Source organism: Eptatretus burgeri, chromosome 12 (genome assembly GCF_056783735.1).
Source record: "Eptatretus burgeri isolate ZD-2024b chromosome 12, Ebu_testis_v1, whole genome shotgun sequence".
NCBI classification, from domain to species: Eukaryota; Metazoa; Chordata; class Myxini; order Myxiniformes; family Myxinidae; genus Eptatretus; species Eptatretus burgeri.
In genome coordinates, this window is record NC_140972.1 from 10534019 (window position 1) to 10553063 (window position 19045).

Below are 19045 nucleotides of genomic sequence, written 5' to 3' on the forward strand. Positions count from 1 at the left end.
GATGAGGATTCAATGAAAGAAATGACGAAGCGAAGCGGGAAACAGTTCAACACAAAGCACATTTATTCGCGATGAACGGAAAGCACACATATTCAATTCCACCAAAAGCACATAGAAAAGAAAAACACAATGCAATTTACACAAAAAGCAAATGCGACAATGCAGATCTAATACCGATTACGCGAGCACACGGCAACATTTATACAATTTTACTTCACAGACGGCGCCGACAACACATACCCAAAACCAAGGAAAAGAATACCCTCAAGGATGAGGCGGGCCTGAGGCCGAGACCGGGTCGGGCCTACCCATCTGGTGATGAGACGCGGAGCGGCGATGGTGCCTCAACTCCGCGGGCCTCGCGGGCAGTGTCTGGTAGGGGGTGGGAAAGGGGCCCCCTTGGTCGCACTATCTCAGCGCGGGGGGAAACAGGAGGGGGTTGCTGATGCTCGGGGTATAGAGGATTCCTATTCTGCCTCGAGTCCCGCGACGAGCGTCTCCACCTCGGCCAGGTCGCGCTGTCGGCCTCCCTGGGGTGCAGCTCCCTGCACGACGCGAGCACCCCCTCGTCTGCCCTCGCCCCCTCTCCACAGCTCCGTCCCCTCCGCTCTGACTCCAACGCACACGACGGCGACCAGCTCCTTTTTGCTCCTTCTTCCCAACTCCACCGCCCGCGAAGTCTTAACTCTCTGTTCCGACTTGACTGACGAACGCGGTCGCTTTTATAAGCCCCGTGGCTTCGCTCTCTCAGCTTTGACCCCCTCCCTTCGACCTTTCACCTCGCTCCCCATTGGCCCGAGAAAAAGTGGGCGTGAATGCTTTTTGATCCATAAATTTGCATATATCGATCGCCCTCCAACGCCCTGGAGGCGGGGCCAAATCGCCCCTTGCTCACCGATTGGACGGAACAAAAGTGGGCGTGTGTCGTTTTTGATCCGTTTTTGAAGCGGAAAGTCCGTGGTTTTGTACACGCTGTTCGGCGCGCGCCCTGCACGAGTCCAACACCGGTACCCACAAGCGGCGCAAGAACGGTGGCGATGCGACGGTTGCGAGGTGTGACGTGAAGCGGCGCCGCGGTGGGTGGTTGATGTTGTGGTTGGTGGTGGTAACAATGGCGGTTGGTCCAAAATAAAGATAGTAAAAGAAAAACGGCTATCCTGAAGAGTCGCAGCACGCATGAATAACATTTATTCCCTCTAGACAACGGGCTTGGGCCTAACTACACATATACTTACCGAGATATCTCACCTAAGGGACCTGAATGGTGGTTTGCGAATTTGGTAACCACAACAATATATATATATATATATATATATATATATATATATATATATATATATATATATATATATATATATATATATATATATATATATATATATATATATATATATATATATATATATATATGGCTGGCTGTCCATTCGTCCTTAGCTGTTACACTCATTGGCTGCGTGAGGCTAGTAGCAATGTAATTCGCTCCTGGCAAGAGATTATCGTATATGCTTATTAAAAGCAAATATCCGATTCCATGTTTGATGATTGAAGCACATGGCCTCAATAATTATGTCTAAATCTAGAGATAAATCAGATAAACCCGATATAATTAAATAATACACTCAAGTGATGCGAGGTAAAATGGCTCCAAAATGCTTTTTTTTTCCACTCTTTTAATGGTAATTATTGTACGTCTCATTTTATTTTGCAGTGTCCAGGGACACCAGTAGCGATCTTTTTGCTTCGGCATCTACTTTTATTATATGTACATTTTTAACTTATACATACAACATGCAATCACAGTTTGTTTATTAACAGTGCATTACGATACATCCTCTGCAGACAGGATGACCTCAAGGTACCCACACTCGCCTGGGTTTGAATCTCAACCCAGCCATAAAATGTCATCCTGGTGTTTTACAGGCATTGTAAATAACATAACATATACATACATACATTGGGAGCATGCACCACTGCACGTCTCTGCGTCCACTTTCCATTGGTACTCCAGGGGCCTCTGTCGGTCATCCCCTAGGCAGATTCTCAGCCCATGTCTTAGGAATAGGACATTCATAGATAGATGGTTGTGCAGTGTAACATGAGAAGACCATGTGAGGAACGAATAAATCAGAGGAACTGTGAAAGTGGTTGAAGCATCGAAGAAGGAACGGGGAAGTAGATTCAGATGGTATGGGCATGTGATGAGAAGGAATAAGGAGTATGTGGGGAGAAGGATGATGAGAATAATACCACCTGGAAAGACGGCAGGAAAAACTGAAGAGGAGATGGAGTGATTGTGTGGAAGCGGATGCGAAGTAGAAAGGTGTGGATAGAGAATGGGTATACAATAGGCCCAAATGGTGAAGCAGGATACATGTCAGTGACCCCACTTGAAATGGGCTGCTGTCGAAGAAGAAATCGGATCATTTATTAACACAATTTCACAACTCGCAATCACCTGAGATTGTGAATTGGAGGTGTTTAGACTGTCACTTCACACCCGGCACCATTTAATGATGTAATGAATATATAATATGTTATGATTTAAGAATGCCTTCTTGCTTTGAAAAACAGGAAGAAAGGGGGGGGGGGAGGACAGAGTTGGGGTTTGCAGGAGCAGAGAGGGGACAGAGTTGGGAGAGGGGGTTGATGACTTGGGAGTGAGGACTTTGGGTGGGGAAGTGATTGAGTATTTGAGGTGGGGAGGGAGGTGGGGGATAGGGGTTGAAAACTTGGGATGGGTCGGGGCGATTGAGTACTTGGTGTGGGGAGGGGCGTGGAGGACTGAGATTTGGGTGGGGGTTTGAGGACTTTGGGTTTGGTTGGGGGAGGGGGTTGAGCACTTGAGGATCAGTGGGGAGGTTAAGGACTTGGGGTTGGTGGGTGGGAGTTGAGAACTTGGGTCTGGGGAGTGGGGAGTTGAGGACTTGGGATGTGAGGGGTTTGGGGATGTGGGTGGGGGGGATGAGGAATTGGGATGTGGGGGTTTGGGGATGTGGGGGGATTGAGGACTTGGGATGTGTATGGGAGTTGAGGACTTGGGATGTGGGGTGTGGGGGAGGGATTGAGGACTTGGGATGTGAGGAGGGGGGTGTTGACATGGATTTGAGTGGGGGGGGGGAGGAGTTGGTTTAATTGAGCAACATTTTTATGGAGCATATGACTCAACAATATGAAATTGCCATATTTAACTGTTTCTTTGCATAATATTGTTGAATTTACATTTTACATTATGTGGAATTTCCACAGGTACCTGGTTGTATAAATAATGGTATTTGTATAAGACTTAATGGATGCCCTTAAAACTGAGGAAGAAGAATTTGAGTGTTATCCAAAGTGTTGATGAATTGGATTAAACACAGAGAGAAAAACTTCTAAACCTCGTATCTTTTGTGATTATATTCTTTTTGTCCAAATTTTTTAAAATGTACAGGGTGTCCGTAAATGGATTTACCAAAAATAACGTTGAATAGTTTCATTGTTATTTGAGATACTGACATAAATTTGATATGAATACATGTGATAGACGTACATGTTTTAGATTATTTAATTTTTATGGTATCGTTTAGATAATCTCGAATTATTAATAAACTTCTACATTTCGTCCATCAGTCATGACGATCAACCTAATTTGGCATTAAAATTCTGAGAAAACATTTTCCCACACCCACACAGCTGTCGAGATAGATGACACAGCATCAACAATACGATGTTTAAGATCTTCAAGGTCCCTTGGTTTGTTGGTGGAGATTTTACTTTTAACAATACCAAAGTCTGGCAAAGTTTGATTTAAAACACTTTAACAATTCCAGAAAAGTGAGGTCATGCTCCATCCTGTTGAAAGATAGTTCTTTGTAACAAGTTGGGATTTTCTTGGAGTTGGGGAATAAAGATCTCTCGAAGCATGTTGAGGTACGAAATGCTGGTGAGAGTGTGTTAATCAAATAAATAAGGTCCGTAGATGTGAGAACGTGACGACACGACACACCAGACGTTTACTTTAGGTGAATCCCTTTAGTGTTCATACAGTTCATGCAAATTTTCTTCTCCACACATCCTACAATTGTGACGATTAACTTTGCCTGATGTGTGAAATGTAGCGTCATCACTAAAAATGAGGTTTGATTCTATTTTTATTTTTTTTAATGTTCATCCGATTCTATCCGTTCAATCAATCCATAACAAACATTTACTCTTGTTTCATAATCCTTTTCCAAAAGTTTATGAACTGTTTGCACTTTATAACATTTAAACCTCAGTTGTTTATGAAGGATGTCATGAACAGAGCTTTTGGGAATGTTTAACTCAAGTGATGCTCTCTCTCTCCTTATTAACTTTTTTTGGGCTGTTGGTAAATTCCTCCACAACAACATTCAACCTTTCATTTGACTTTCTTGGCCTTCCAGCAGATTTCGCCTTGAGGACAGATCCTGTAGCCTCAAACGGATACACCCATCTTCGTAATGGAGTGTCTTTCATGCTGAAAAATGCATTGGGGCTTGAATGAGTGAACCACATTAATGTACAAATCTCGCAACATTTACTTTCTCTTGAGGACTTGTCGTTGTATCATAAAATGGAGTTTCTCCTGAAACAGAAAAAATAAACAATCGATATTCGCAACAAACTAAAACTTGTGTGTCTATTACATGTGTTCATATCAAATTTATGTCAGTATCTCAGATAATAATAAAACTGTTCAACATTCCTTTTGGAATATTCATTTTTCAGACTCCCTTGTATATAAAGGAACAAATTTATTTCAAAATTGCACCAAAAATGAATTATTTTATAAGAGAAATGAATTTGAGTTTTTTTTCTGGTACAGAACTTTCGTTAATTAATTACCCAAGTCCAACAAATGTGAATGACTATGAAGTTCAATGATTTGATAAATATACAACCTTAAACCAAACAGCTATGTATTCAAGAAATACAAAAATGCTGACTACAACACCAGGTCAGACAAAATTCAATGTTCAAATCGGAATTAGGTTTTATAAACAAAGGTGTGTAGTTAATATGAGAGTACAACCTTGGGCATGTGACGTGTACGATTTCAGGTATAATTACCCTCACCGAAGGAGAGGGTATTGCGTTTGGGTCCGTTTGTCTGTTTTTGTCTGTACGCACAGAACTTTCTTTCATGTTTTTCTCTGCAACCGCTTGTCGGATTGAGATGAAATTTTCACCACAGGTGAGATTACTCATGTAGAATTTTTTAATGATAATTACGATGTCATAGGTCACGTGGTGGAGCAGCCGTGTTGGAAAAATGGAAAAATTTTGGAACTCTGTATTTCTAAGAATCGCACCAAGGAAAAAATTGAAACTTGGCACACGGCAAGTTCTCCTCATGGGGAATAAGTGTGATTTTTTTTTTATGACATCATTATAGCATATGTAGAACACCACATTTGATCAGTATGAAAATTTTTGAGGGTCATCTCGGGATAAAATGGTCCTCAGAAAAAAGAAAAAAAAATTGATGACGTCATCAGTCACGTGATTTGGCAGCCATATTGTTTTGGGTTTTTTTTTAACCTTCAAAAATCTTCTTCTCTGAAGTGGCTGAAGAAATCGAGGTGAAACTTTATATTATATAGGTAACTGACAGCACTGTGTCGGGAAAAGTCGTTGTCCAGTCGTTCTTCTCCAGAACGACTGGACAAATCGAGGGGAAACGTCACACAAATGTTCCCCAAGCCATGGGTGTACAAGTTTAAGAAATAATTGATAGGTCACATGGTTTGGCAGCCATATTGGATTGAAGAAAATATTAAATATTGTTTTCTCTGGAACTGCTTAATCAATCGACATGAAACTTCACAATTATGATCTCGTGGTGATGGGGAATACATGTCTTAAATTTCAACTTGATCGGACGGACGCATGGTCTGGCAGCCAGAATTATTTAATTTTTATTATTGAATAATAAATAATAATTTAAAAAGTCATGGGTCAGGGTCAGGTGTCTGATCAAAACGGAGTCGCATGAAAGCGGGATGTCTTGCTACCCGGTCATCACTGCCAGCAGTTATAAAGTGGCAGTTCTAATTATCTCGAATTACGTAACACACCAGTACACAAAGACCATGCAAAATACACCACACAAAAACAGTCCTGGTGATTATCTGCAATCTCTGATTGCTCTTTTTCTTGTTGGTCATGTTTTCCCTGCAAAGCATTTTCCCTCAGCCTCTGGGCTGCATCGCCTGGGTTTGAATCTCGGCCCAACTATATACGGTCATCCTGGTGTTTCACAGGCAGGGTTATTCATCAATGTGTGTGCAGTCCCTCGGATGGACGTTAAGCTGGCATTAGTTAGTCTACTGGCATTAATTGGTAGAAATATAAGATCCCACGGTGTCCTTCACAAAGAGCAGATGAGCCATCGCCGGCAATCTGAACAAATTACAAATTCCTGCCTTGACTTCCTGAGTTAGCGTGGCGACCCGTCCAGGATTTTAGACCTAGCTTATTAACTGCTTCGGCAGCACCGACACTCTCTACATAGAGCTGGGTACATGAATAGCTAACTATCATGTGCAGTCTGTGGCTGTTGATTGCATCATTTTCTGGGAGCGCAGCTGTGCCGCTGATGGAGGAGGTGGAGATTGGGACCATACTCTGTGCAGAGCATTGGTGCTGCTTAAGCAGTCTCCTTGGCTATTGGGCACAGTCCTGGACGGGTCGCCACTCCGACACAGTATACCAGTATATCAGCATGCTGGCACTCATTTTGCGACCTCGGAAGGATGATAGGTCGAGTTAACCCCATCTGGTATTAATTCAACAGCTGAGTGGGATTTGAACTCAGGACCCTTGGATCCAAAGCCCGCCACGCTAACCATTAAGCCAACACCAGGCGAGGTCCATGAATGAATGTGATAATTATGGAAATTTAGTGATTTATGGGGATAATAAACAAATTGTGAAAATGGACAATGTGCTTTCATTCGTCCTTTGGAAATGTAAAAAAAAAACATTTAAAATGACAAAAGTGTGTCAGAAACTGTTTTCAAACTGTCGATTGGTATAGAAAACAGTTTATGCTTTCATTTCTGGGAATTTGTCTCAGAAAGCTGGTAATTATCGGTGAAAGTGCTTTGCCCCAGAACCCCCAAAATCATACAACTCTCATCAGAAGTCGGAGCCTTTGTTCTGAGGCGAAATGTCAACCTGATTTGGCTCGTGGATTTTTGCCTTTGTGCAGGCTGTTCTTTTAACTCATTTATTTATTTCCTTGCTTATTACAGTCGTGCCCAAATATATTGGCACCCTTGTCATTTTTTTCAAATAACTCGCAATTTTCTGCAAAAATAAGTTGAAATTGACCAAACAATTCTTCATTTCTCTGTTAATATTACAGAACCTTTGTTTTTGATTCAGAACTTAATATATTGTTTTAAATCAGAAAATAAAAAGAAATGGCATTGACAAAATTATTGACACCCTTGACTTACTATTTGGTAGCACAGCCTTTGGACAATATAACTGCAGTCAAGCACTTCCTCTCACCATGAATGAACTTCCTCCACCTCTCCACTGGTAGTTTGTTCCAATCTTCTTGTACAAACTGCTCCAGTTCTCCCAGATTTGAAGGGTGCCTTCTCCCAACTGCTGTTTTCAGATCTCCCCACAGGTGTTCAATGGGATTTTGATCTGGCCACTTCAGAACAGTCCAGTATTTTGTCTTGAACCATTCCTGAGTGCTTTCTGAAGTATGTTTGGGGTCATTGTCCTGCTGCAAGACTCATGACCTTCGACGGAGACCCAGATTTTTGACACTGGGTTGAACATTGCGCTCCAAAATACCTTGGTCACCTCCTGATTTCATGATGCTATGCACACAAGGCACCCAGTGCCAGAGGCAACATAGCTACCCCAAAACGTCACTGAACCTCCTCCATGTTTGACTGCAGGGAAACTGTTCTTTTCTTTGAAGGCTTCATTTTGTTTTCTTTAAACAGAGATGATGTGCTTTACCAAAAAGCTCTAATTTGGTCTCATCTGTCCACAGGACATTCTCCCAGAATGATTTTGGCTTGTTCAGGTGTGTTTTGGCAAACTCCAGTCCGGCTTTCTTATGTCTCTCTCTCAGCAGTGAGGTCGTCCTGGGTCTCCTCCCATAGAACCCACTTTCATTGAGTTGGTGATGGATGGTGTGAGTTGAAACTGTCAACTGTCTGAAGGTCAGCTTGAATCTGTTTGGCAGTTGATCGAGGTGCTTTCTCCACCATTCGAACAATCCTTCACTGCAATCTTCGATCAAGTTTTCTCCTGTGGCCACATCCAGGGAGGTTGGCTCCAGTGCCATGGCCTTAAACTTCCTGATAACATTACGTACGGTGGATACAGGAACATCATCAAGGTCTTTAGCGATGGACTTGTAACCTTGAGATTGTCCATGTTTGGCTACAATCTTGTGTCTGACCTCCTCAGGCAATTCTCTGGTTTCCTTTCTTTTCTTCATGCTCATTGCGGGACACACAGTGACACAAAACAGCAGAATGACTCCTTTTCTCCATTCAAGCTGGTTGAATGAGTGATTTTTATATTGCAGGCACCTGCAACTCACCATAGGTGAGTTCATTTCCAAAGTAAAGGAGAATCACCTACTTGAAATGTTATTATTTCTAACAACTTCTAAAAGGTGCCAATAATATTGTTCCGGCCATTTTAGGATTTCGGTGTGGAATAAGCTTCGATTTAGTAATTTTTTTCAGCTTTTTTGTTTTGTTCCACTGCAAACTGAAGAAATACATTTGTGGAAATCAAAATATTTTTAAATTTCAACAATTTTCCAGAAGAAATGGTGCATTATTTGAAAGATGTGCAAGGGTGCTTATATTTTTGGGCATGACAGTATTATCTGACCTTCACCATGCTGAGAGCAGCCCACACTGCTTGTACATGTTTTCACTTTGAATGCCATTTGTAAAACATTTCACTTTTTCATTTTTATTTGCACGAATGTGTCACTTTGTCTTCCTGCCCACTCCCTTAAATCCACCTCTATGTCTGACAAAAGGAACAATGTCTATGCTTTTGCAAGCAACTGACCTTCAATTTAAAAGCAATTGCATTACATGTTTCCTTCAATTTATTTGACTATTCTTGCAGGTGCTGGAATTTTTTGGAGCCCGTTTAGAACAGGCTGGATCAGGACTCACAGTGGAGCAAGTGCAGGCTGTCATCAAGCAGGGTTCAATGCTGATTCCCAAAGAAAGGTTAAAGGTGAGCTTTCAGTTGCAGTTGTAGCAATTCACTATTGAGAACGTGATGTGTGTATGTGTGTGTATATGTACACTACTGGTCAAAAGTTTGAGAACACCCCCATTTTTCCAGTTTTTACTGAAATTTAAGCAGTTTAATGTTTCAATGTATTCTGAAATTAAAGCATAGAACAAATAAACAATTGCAGATAAAAAAGAAATCATGGTATCGTTTTGTTGAACAAAATTTAATCTAAATTTTTGACTCGTCAAAGTAGCCACCTTTTGCAGATATAACAGCCGAACATACTCGTGGCATTCTTTCTACACTGGAAATCAAATACTGTACGGAAAGTTCTTCCCAACACTGTTGCAGAAATTCCCACAAATATGTTGCACTTGTAGGTTGCTTTGCTTTCACCCTTCTGTCCAGTTCATCCCAAACCAGCTCGATGGGGTTTAAGTCTGGAGACTGTGCTGGCCATTCCATGATTTGAATCCTTCCGTCTTGTTCTTTTCTTCTAAGGTAGTTCTGACATAGCCTGGAGGTATGTTTTGGGTCGTTATCTTGCTGTAGGATGAACACCTGATCAACTAAGCGGAGGCCAGAGGGTATTGCATGGCGCTGCAAAATGCTGTGGTAGCCCTTTTGGTTCAGGGTGCCAATCGCTCTGTGCAAGTCGCCGACTCTGGATCCAGCAAAATAGCCCCAGATCATCACGCTTCCTCCTCCATGTTTGACAGTTGGTGTCACACACTGAGGAACCATCCTTTCACCGACTCGACGGTGTACAAAAATCCTGCATGATGAACCGAAGATTTCAAATTTTGATTCATCGGTCCATAAGACCTTAACTTCTTCCAGTTTCCAGTAGTCCACTGGCGGTGCTTCATGGCCCAGGCAAGCCTCTTTTTCTTATTTTGCCATCTTAGCAATGGCTTTCTTACTGCCACTCGACCTGTCAAACCTGCAGCTCGAAGTCTTCTCTTCACAGTTGAAACTGAGACTTCCTTACTTCGACCAAGTGTTAAGCTGTGCTTGAAGCTGCTGTCCTGTGAGCTGCCGATCACGCAAGCTGTTGACTCTAAGAAACTTGTCTTCTGATTGTGTTGTGGCTTTGGGTCTGCCAGACCTCTTCCTGTCAGAGTTTCCTCCAGTTTCCAAGTGCCTTTTGATGGTGTAAGAAACTTTACTCACTGACACCTTGACTTACTTTGCAATTTCTCGAAAGGAAAGACCTACACTTTTAAGGGTTATGATGGTCTGTCTGTCTTCCTTTGTTAATTGTCTTTTTCTTGCCATTATGAGAGCAATATACTACTTCCTGCAGTGCAATATTGTCCAAATAATGCTTCAGAGGTTGTAGCAACACAGTCTGTTCCAACACTGCTTTTATACAAACACAGGGTTTGTAACTAATCAACAAAAGTTGGGACACCTGTAGGAATTGTTTGCATCAACTTTCAAGGCTTAATTTACTTCCATTGCTCCAAAACAGCTGCAGTTGCTGACCCATTGTTCCCTGAAAAGGGCCTTTTTTAACAACTCTAAAATTTCCATTATTTTTCAGTTTTTGGAAACCTAAACTTTTTTTTAACCTCTGGCATTTTACGGCTTTGCTTTGTACCATTTCAGGTTATTCACTGGACTTGAACTGCTTAAATTTCAGTAAAAACTGAAAAATGGAGGTGTTCTAAAATTTAAGACCAGTAGTGTATTTGTGTATATATAGATTTATGGAAAGACTTTCATTCAGGAGTAAAATCACATTAATTCATATTAAATTCTTGACCCTTTGATGAACAAAGAATTTCTGAACGTTTCAGCCAGCAACACAAAACATGCATGCTTCCCCCGGCCTTTCTCAAGAGTGACAAACAAACAAGATTTTCGACGGCTTGAACAAACAGAAAGAATGTGGCAACATTTTGGAAAGAGGGTGGGGGTTGGGGGAATGTGGTAGGGGTGAGGACGCACATGATGTAACAATGTAAATCCAAACTCGGTAATATGTTATATTTGTTGTATTTGTTGGATTCAGTTTCCTTTTTTCACATAAAGGAGTCACAAGACTCGACTGCGGTGTAGCCCGATATGGGTGTGCCTCCCCCCTCCACGAATAACTTTGGACACAATCGGGTCCTCACCAAATCCAATTACCCTACTCCGTTAATCCAGTGGTCGCAGACATTGAAAATGGTACAAAGAGGGAGCATCCCCACTCTATCCTCGCATCAACAAAACACTTCTCATTTGTCATTAACCTCTATAGTGGTTCTATGCAACTGATTTACCCATCGTCCCGTGGGTTGGTACTCTACCAAGTTTGGGCCTGACCCTAAAATTTTTCCTCTGTGCCTGCACACAATATTATGGCTGGGCAGTGTGATTCCATCTATAAGCCTATGCCTGACTCAAAATGCGGCACCCTGTGCCACTGAAGTCATCCATCCTCAAGCTCCCCTCCTTAATTACAGAATCATGCAGTCCTTCCTGGCCTCCTCCACTCATGCTTTCCTGCCAGATGGTGCACAAGTACCCTTCTCGGTACTCTGCCCATTCCATACTTCCCCCTGCCTCTGGTCTCTTTGGTCACCACCTGGGGTCTGATGCAGGGCCTCAGCCCTTTTTTTTTTTTGGATAAATAGTCAAGGCTCATGGAAGAGCCAGTAAGTACACTGAATGTATCAGCACGTAACAGACAAAAACAGGATGCAAAAGGAACAGTTGAGACATACGCAAAAGGAGAGGTAGAGAGAGAGAGGGGATGGGGAAATACCAATAGCAGGGTTGAAGGCTAAATCTAGAGGGACACTTGGACAAACAATGGTTGTGGTGAGGAATGGGGAGGGGGGGGGCAAGAGAGGATTCATGGAGTGGACAAGAGGGATACAGAATGAAAATCCAATGAAGGAAAACTGAAAATTTGGAAAGAGGAGGGATTTGGGTGGTGTTAACTTGGGTAGAAATTATCATGGTTTTGGATTGGGCACAATCTGAGATAGTGGTGAAGAGCAGACGATCTGAGATTGTAGTCAACCCTTCCGCCAATTCCCTACACTCCATGAACCACACTTGCAGCCCATCAATGAACTCTTCCACCTTTGTAAAATAAAACTTTACTTCAACCAGCACCAACTGCAGAACGACTTCCTGTTCCAAAACAACGTCTGAAGCCCCAACTATCTCATGCCAATGAAGGTGAGGGTTCATCTCCACTCTGCAACTGAACCCACTCGGTTTCACGACTCGCACTACAGAGGACGAGCTCATCTGCTGTTGCACAGAGTGAGTTGCCTCCATTGTGTCCAAATGGAGTTTTTGCAGGAATTGAAAGAACGAGTCTTTTTACGTTCCACGTGTTCAAACACCCGCTTAAGAATCCTTTGTGCAAGTCGAACGGTCATTTCTGGTTCGTTCTTTCGAACCAACAGGTGTTTGGTGTCGTGTGGACTCGTGACTGTGTAATTTGTGACGTGGACTGGAAAAGGAGGGAAGGGGGGAATGTTTGAACTGTAAATTACAGAATTGTGAGGACAGGCCACAAGGGGCCACGGCTTGAAAGGTGAGCATGGCGAGGGACTGGCAATGGATTGGCAGTTGGATCCATAGAGGGATCCAAATATGGATCAATAGATGGAGGGATTAGAGAGAAATCGACCATTTTAACTACAGGTGTTTAATGTTCCAAAACATACAGGTGTTCAATGTTCAATGTTGTTCAAAACAACACATATTCCTCCCAAAGTCCCTCTTCATGAAAAGTAGGAAATATATCTCGCATAAATTAAATAAAGATTTGTCTGGGGAAAATCCTACGTGTCTTTGCATATGGGGGGCTTTTTCATGACTACAACAATATATAAATATTATTGTTGGGCTGATATCGGAATCGGTAATTGGCACAGGCCAACGTTGGAAATTATTACAATCCAAAAACCTCGAGTAGCCTTCACTCTTATTTAGTCTTCTTCCTCTTTCGGCTTGCTCCCGTTAGGGGTCGCCACAGCGGACCAACTGTCTCCATTTCGCTCTATCCTCCACATCTTCCATTGACACTCCAACCACCCGCATGTCCGCCCTCACCGCATCCATGAACCTCTTCTTTGGCCTTCCTCTTCTCCTCCTGCCTGGCGGCTCCATCTTCAACATCCTTCTCCCGATATACTCCGTTTCCCTCCTGTGCACATGTCCAAACCATCTCAATCTCGCCTCTCTCACTTTGTCTCCAAACCGTCCTACCTGCGCTGTCCCTCTAATACTCATTTCTTATCCTATCCATCCTCGTCACTCCCAACGAGAATCGCAGCATCTTTAACTCTGCCACCTCCAGCTCTGCTTCCTGTCTTTTTGTTAGCGCCACCGCCTCCAAACCATACAACATAGCTGGTCTCACTACCGTCTTGTATACTTTCCCCTTCACTCTTGCAGCTACCCTTCTGTCACAAATCACTCCTGCAACTCTTCTCCACCCACTCCATCCTGCCTGCACTCTCTTTTTCACTTCTCTCCCACACTCTCCGTTACTTTGGACAGTTGATCCCAAGTATTTAAACCAATCCACCTTCCCCACCTCAACTCCTTGCAACTGCACCATACCACCACCCTCCCTCTCATTTACGCACATGTACTCCGTCTTACTCCTACTGACTAACATTCCCCTTCTCTCCAGTGCGTACCTCCACCTCTCAAGGCTCGATTCAGCCTGCTCCCAACTCTCCCTACAGATCATGATGTCATCCGCGAACATCATGGTCCATGGAGACTCCAGTCTGATCTCGTCCGTCAACCTGTCCATCACCATTGTAAACAGGAAAGGGCTCAGAGTCGATCCTTGGTGCAATCCCACTTTAACCTTAAACCGGTCCGTCATTCCTACCGCACACCTCACCGCTGTCACACTGTCCTCATACATATCCTGCACGATCCTCACATACTTCTCCAACACTCCCGACTTCCTCATACAATACCACAACTCCTCTCTTGGCACCCTATCATAAGCTTTCTCTAAATCCACAAACACACAATGTAACTCTTTCTGGCCTTCCCTATACTTCTCCATCAACATTGTCAAAGCAAACATTGCATCAGTGGTGCTCTTTCCTGGCATAAACCCATATTGCTGCTCACAGATCATCACCTCTCCTCTCAACCGAGCTTCCACTACTCTTTCCCACAACTTCATGGTGTGGCTTAACAACTTTATCCCTCTGTAATTTCCACAGCTCTGCACATCACCCTTATTCTTGAAAATCGGAACCAGCACACTTAATCTCCACTCCTCCAGCATCCTCTCACTTTCCAAGACTTTATTAAACAATCTGGTTAACAACCCCACTGCCATCTCTCCTAAGCACTTCCATGCCTCCACTGGTATACCATCTGGGCCAACCACCTTTCCACTTTTAATCTTCTTCATAGCAGTCCTCACTTCATCCTTACTGATCCACCCCACTTCCAGATTCACTATCTCCACCTCTTCCAACCTTCTCTCTCTCATTTTCTTCATTCATCAGCTCCTCAAAGTACTCCATCCACCTTCTCAACACACTCTCCTCGCTCGTCAGCACATTCCCATTTGCGTCCTTTATCACCCCAACCTGCAGCACGTCCTTCCCAGCTCGGTCCCTCTGTCTTGCCAATCGGTATAAATCCTTTTCCCCTTCTTTTGTATCCAACTTCTCATACAGCTCGTCATATGCCTTTTCCTTGGCCTTAGCCACCTCTCTTTTTGCTTTTCGACGCCACTCCTTGTACTCCTGCCGACTTTCTTCATCTCTCTGACTATCCCACTTCTTTTTCGCCAACCCCTTCTTCCTTATACTTTCCTGTACTTCCTCATTCCACCACCAAGTCTCCTTATCTTCCTTCCTCTGTCCAGATGTCACACCAAGTACCTTCCTAGCTATCTCCCTCACAACTTCTGCTGTCGTTGCCCAATCATCCCACCCATCTTTACCACCATCCAACGCCTGTCTCACCTCCTCCCTAAATTTCACGCAACAGTCTTCCTCCTTCAGCTTCCACCATCTGGTCCTTGGTTCAGCCCTCACTCTCTTCCTCAACCTCACCTCTAAAGTCATCCTACAGACCACCAATCGATGCTGTCGAGCTACACTCTCCCCTGCCACAACCTCACAGTCACTAATCTCTTTCAGGTTGCATCTCCTACTTAAGATGTAATCCACCTGTGTGCACTTTCCTCCACTCTTGTATGTCACCCTGTGTTCCTCCTTCTTCTTGAAATACGTGTTTACCACTGCCATTTCCATTCTTTTTGCAAACTCTACCACCATTTGCCCTTCCACATTTCTCTTGTTGAGACCGTACCTCCCCATCACCTCCTCATCCTCTTTATTCCCTTCCCCAACATGTCCATTGAAATCTGCTCCAATCACCACTCTTTCATCCTTGGATACACTCTCCACCACTTCATCTAACTCACTCCAGAAATCTTCTTTATATTCCATCTCACACCCCATATGTGGGGCATATGCACTGATGACATTCATCATCACCCCTTCAATTTCCAACTTCACACTCATCACTCGGTCAGACACCCTCCTCACCTCCAATACCCTCTTGACATGATCTTCCTTCAGGATTATCCCGACACCATTTCTCCTCCCATCCACACCATGGTAGAACAGTTTGAAACCACCTCCAATGCTCCTCGCCTTACTCCCCATCCACTTGGTCTCTTGTACACACAGTATGTCCACCTTTCTTCTCTCCATCATATCAGCCAACTCTCGCCCTTTGCCAGTCATCGTCCCAACATTCAGAGTTCCAACTCTCACCTCCACACTTCTACCCTTCCCCCTCTCCCACTGCCTCCGGACTCGCCTTCCCCGTCTCCTTCTCCTCCTTCGCCCAGCATCTGTATCCTTTTCTCCTGACAAGGTGGAGAGCTTGCTTTCAAACCTCGAGTCAGATTCTGCAACCGGTCCAGACGGCATCAGCCCACGTGTCCTCAAAGCCTGCTCTTCTGCTCTTGCTCACCCTCTCTCTGTTCTATTCACCCTCTCATTTTCCCAAGGTCATCTGCCATCTGCTTGGAAATCTGCTAACATCACTGCCCTGCATAAAAAGGTGCAAAAACAGATCCCTGTAACTATAGACCAATCAGCCTTCTCCCAATCATCAGCAAGGTTATGGAATCCATCATCGCTTCAGACATGAAATCCTTCCTCTTCTCCAATGGCTTGATTTCCAATCATCAATTTGGTTTCAGACCAGGTCACTCTACCCTAGATATGCTGCTACTGCTCTCCCATCAATGGATGGAGGTCCTCAATGCCAGACAGGAAATCCGAGCCGTATCCCTGGACATATCACGTGCTTTTGACACAGTCTGGCACCCTGCCCTACTCACCAAACTCTCTGCCCATGGTATTCAAGGCCATCTCCACTCATGGCTCGCAGACTTCCTCTCCTGTCGCAGTCAACGTGTGGCCCTAAATGGAGTTCTTTCATCCCCTCTTCCTGTGCAGGCTGGAGTTCCTCAAGGTAGCGTTCTGGGCCCTGTTCTTTTCTGGTTTTCATCAATGATCTCTCGGACTCTCTGGAAAATCCTCTATTTCTCTTTGCCGATGACTCAACCCTCTGCCGTACCATCTGTCATCCCTCAGACCGGCAAGCAGCAGCTTCTTCGCTCACTGCAGATCTGGATAAAATCACAAACTGGTCCAACACGTGGAACATGTCTTTCAATCCAGACAAATCTCACACTCTCACTATGTCTCTTCGAAAGGACCGTTTACAAAACCCCCATCCACTTTCTCAACAATCCTCTGGAAGAAGTCTTTTCTTTCAAGCTTCTGGGTCTCACTATCTGCCATGACCTTTCCTGGGAAAGTCACATTTCCAACCTTGCCTCAAAAGCCAGTCGCCGACTGGGAATCCTCCGTCGTGCAAAGTCCTTCCTCGGCCCTCTTGAGCTCCTGACCACTTACAAAGCTTTTGTCCGTAGCCTGATGGAGTACTGCTCTCCCCTCTGGGCTGGTGCTCCTGCCTCCCACCTTTCTCGACTTCACGCTGTCGAAACCAGGGCTTTTAAGATCATTGGCATCTCCCGCAATGAAGCTGAGTCTTTGGGCCTCTCACTCAATCACCGCAGGTTGGTCGGTGGTCTTTCTGTCTTCTACCGACTCCTCTCCAGCCTTGCCCCCCTGCTCTCTCTGCGATTTGTCCCAACCACATTTCCACAGGGCGCTCAAGGTCCGCCAACAACCCCCTTCTGGTAAAACTACCAAAATCACGAATCACTGCTCATCTTCACTCTTTCATTCCTCTTTTTTCCTGCCTTTGGAATAAACTTCCTCACTCTATTCTTTCCCATTCTTCCCTTCAGGCTTTCAAAACAGCTGTTCACCACCACCTCTTATCTTCCCCCATCCAAATCCTCGATCTTTTCTACCCCCGATAATCCACCCAAGCCCACTTCCTTCAATTCTCCTGCTTTCCTTCCTGAAAGTCCCTTTAATGTCCATCTTCCCCTCGCCATGTTCCCCGTCCCATCCCCATCCCTCTCCCTTCCACAGTTCACCTGTGTCTGTTCCCCAATGTTTTGTCCCTTCCACTCCCGCCCCTCTTGTCTCATGCCTCCTTGCTGTGAGTTGTGTGTTAGCTCTCATACGAGCCTCGACCAAGGTATACAAAAAAAAAAAAAAAAAAAAAGCAGTAGCACAATTTCCACTGGTACCCTGCTGACCACCGGTACCGGTGGCGGTCGTTGGTAACCCGGGCCTCGACCGATCCGATATGGAAATTCGTTTTGTTGTCCGCATAATGATTTGGCATAGGTTTTTACGCCAGATGCCCTTCCTGACGCAACCCTGGTCGCCTCTTACGACACACAGGGATATGGTACACCTATTCTAACCGGGGCATACACCGGGCCCAGTACAACTGGTGCTCATTTCGCCGACCTCGGAAGGATGGCAGGCTGAGTCAACCCCCTGGTGTTTTTGACTTGGTTTATATATATTTATATATATATTTATATATATATATATATTTATTTATATATATATATATATATATATATATATATATACATATATATATATACACACACACATTATTTATATATATTTATATATATATATATATATATATATATATATATATATATATATATATATATTTATTTATATATATATATATATATATATATACATACATATACATACATATATTAATTCAGTGTCCCAACGGGGCTTGAACTCAGGACCTCTTGGGTCCCAAGCCACTGCCCCTACCACTGCGCCAACACCAGGCTCTTCACTCTTATTTAGTATAGGGAGATTTTTCAACAAACCAATTTTTACAAACAATGTTGCATTTTCGACGTTTCAAGGAGATGTGAAAACCTCATTCTTGATGAACAGCTGGCAATCGTCATGTGACTTGTATAAAATAAAATAAAATTGGGCTCGGTAATTTGGAAAACAGGTTAATACAGCAAACTGCACAGCTTGGTGGACACGTTGGGTGTGTGACAAGGACAAATTGATTCGATTTTGGTGAAGATCTGAATCTAGATATGAGTTGAGAGATGGTGCTAAAAACTATATATTGCAGGATATTTTTTAAAAGTTGGGCTCGATATGTTCCACTGGATCAGGCATTTGGTGGCGGAGGTACGCGCTCGGCAGAGTGCCCTTCTAGTTCTTTTTGTAATTGGTTATGGTCAAATTTTCTAATCGTGTGTGTTTTTTTTTAATGATAAAGAAAGACCCACCCACATCTGTCACTTGTGAATGGAGGAAATAACCAATTTGCTCCCACCTCATCAATAAAACCCAGGTGGCTAGGATTATATAAA

General features: G+C 43.7%; 1 protein-coding gene across 2 annotated transcripts in view; it reads left to right on the plus strand.

The window, feature by feature from the left end:
* DYM (dymeclin) overlaps nucleotides 1-19045 on the plus strand; it is a 74008-nt gene that overhangs the window by 52212 nt on the left and 2751 nt on the right. For both annotated transcript variants that reach the window (XM_085849466.1, XM_085849465.1), the window contains exon 16: nucleotides 9124-9237. In XM_085849466.1, the coding sequence (XP_085705592.1) occupies nucleotides 9124-9237 (114 nt within the window). The remainder of the gene's footprint in view (nucleotides 1-9123; nucleotides 9238-19045) is intronic.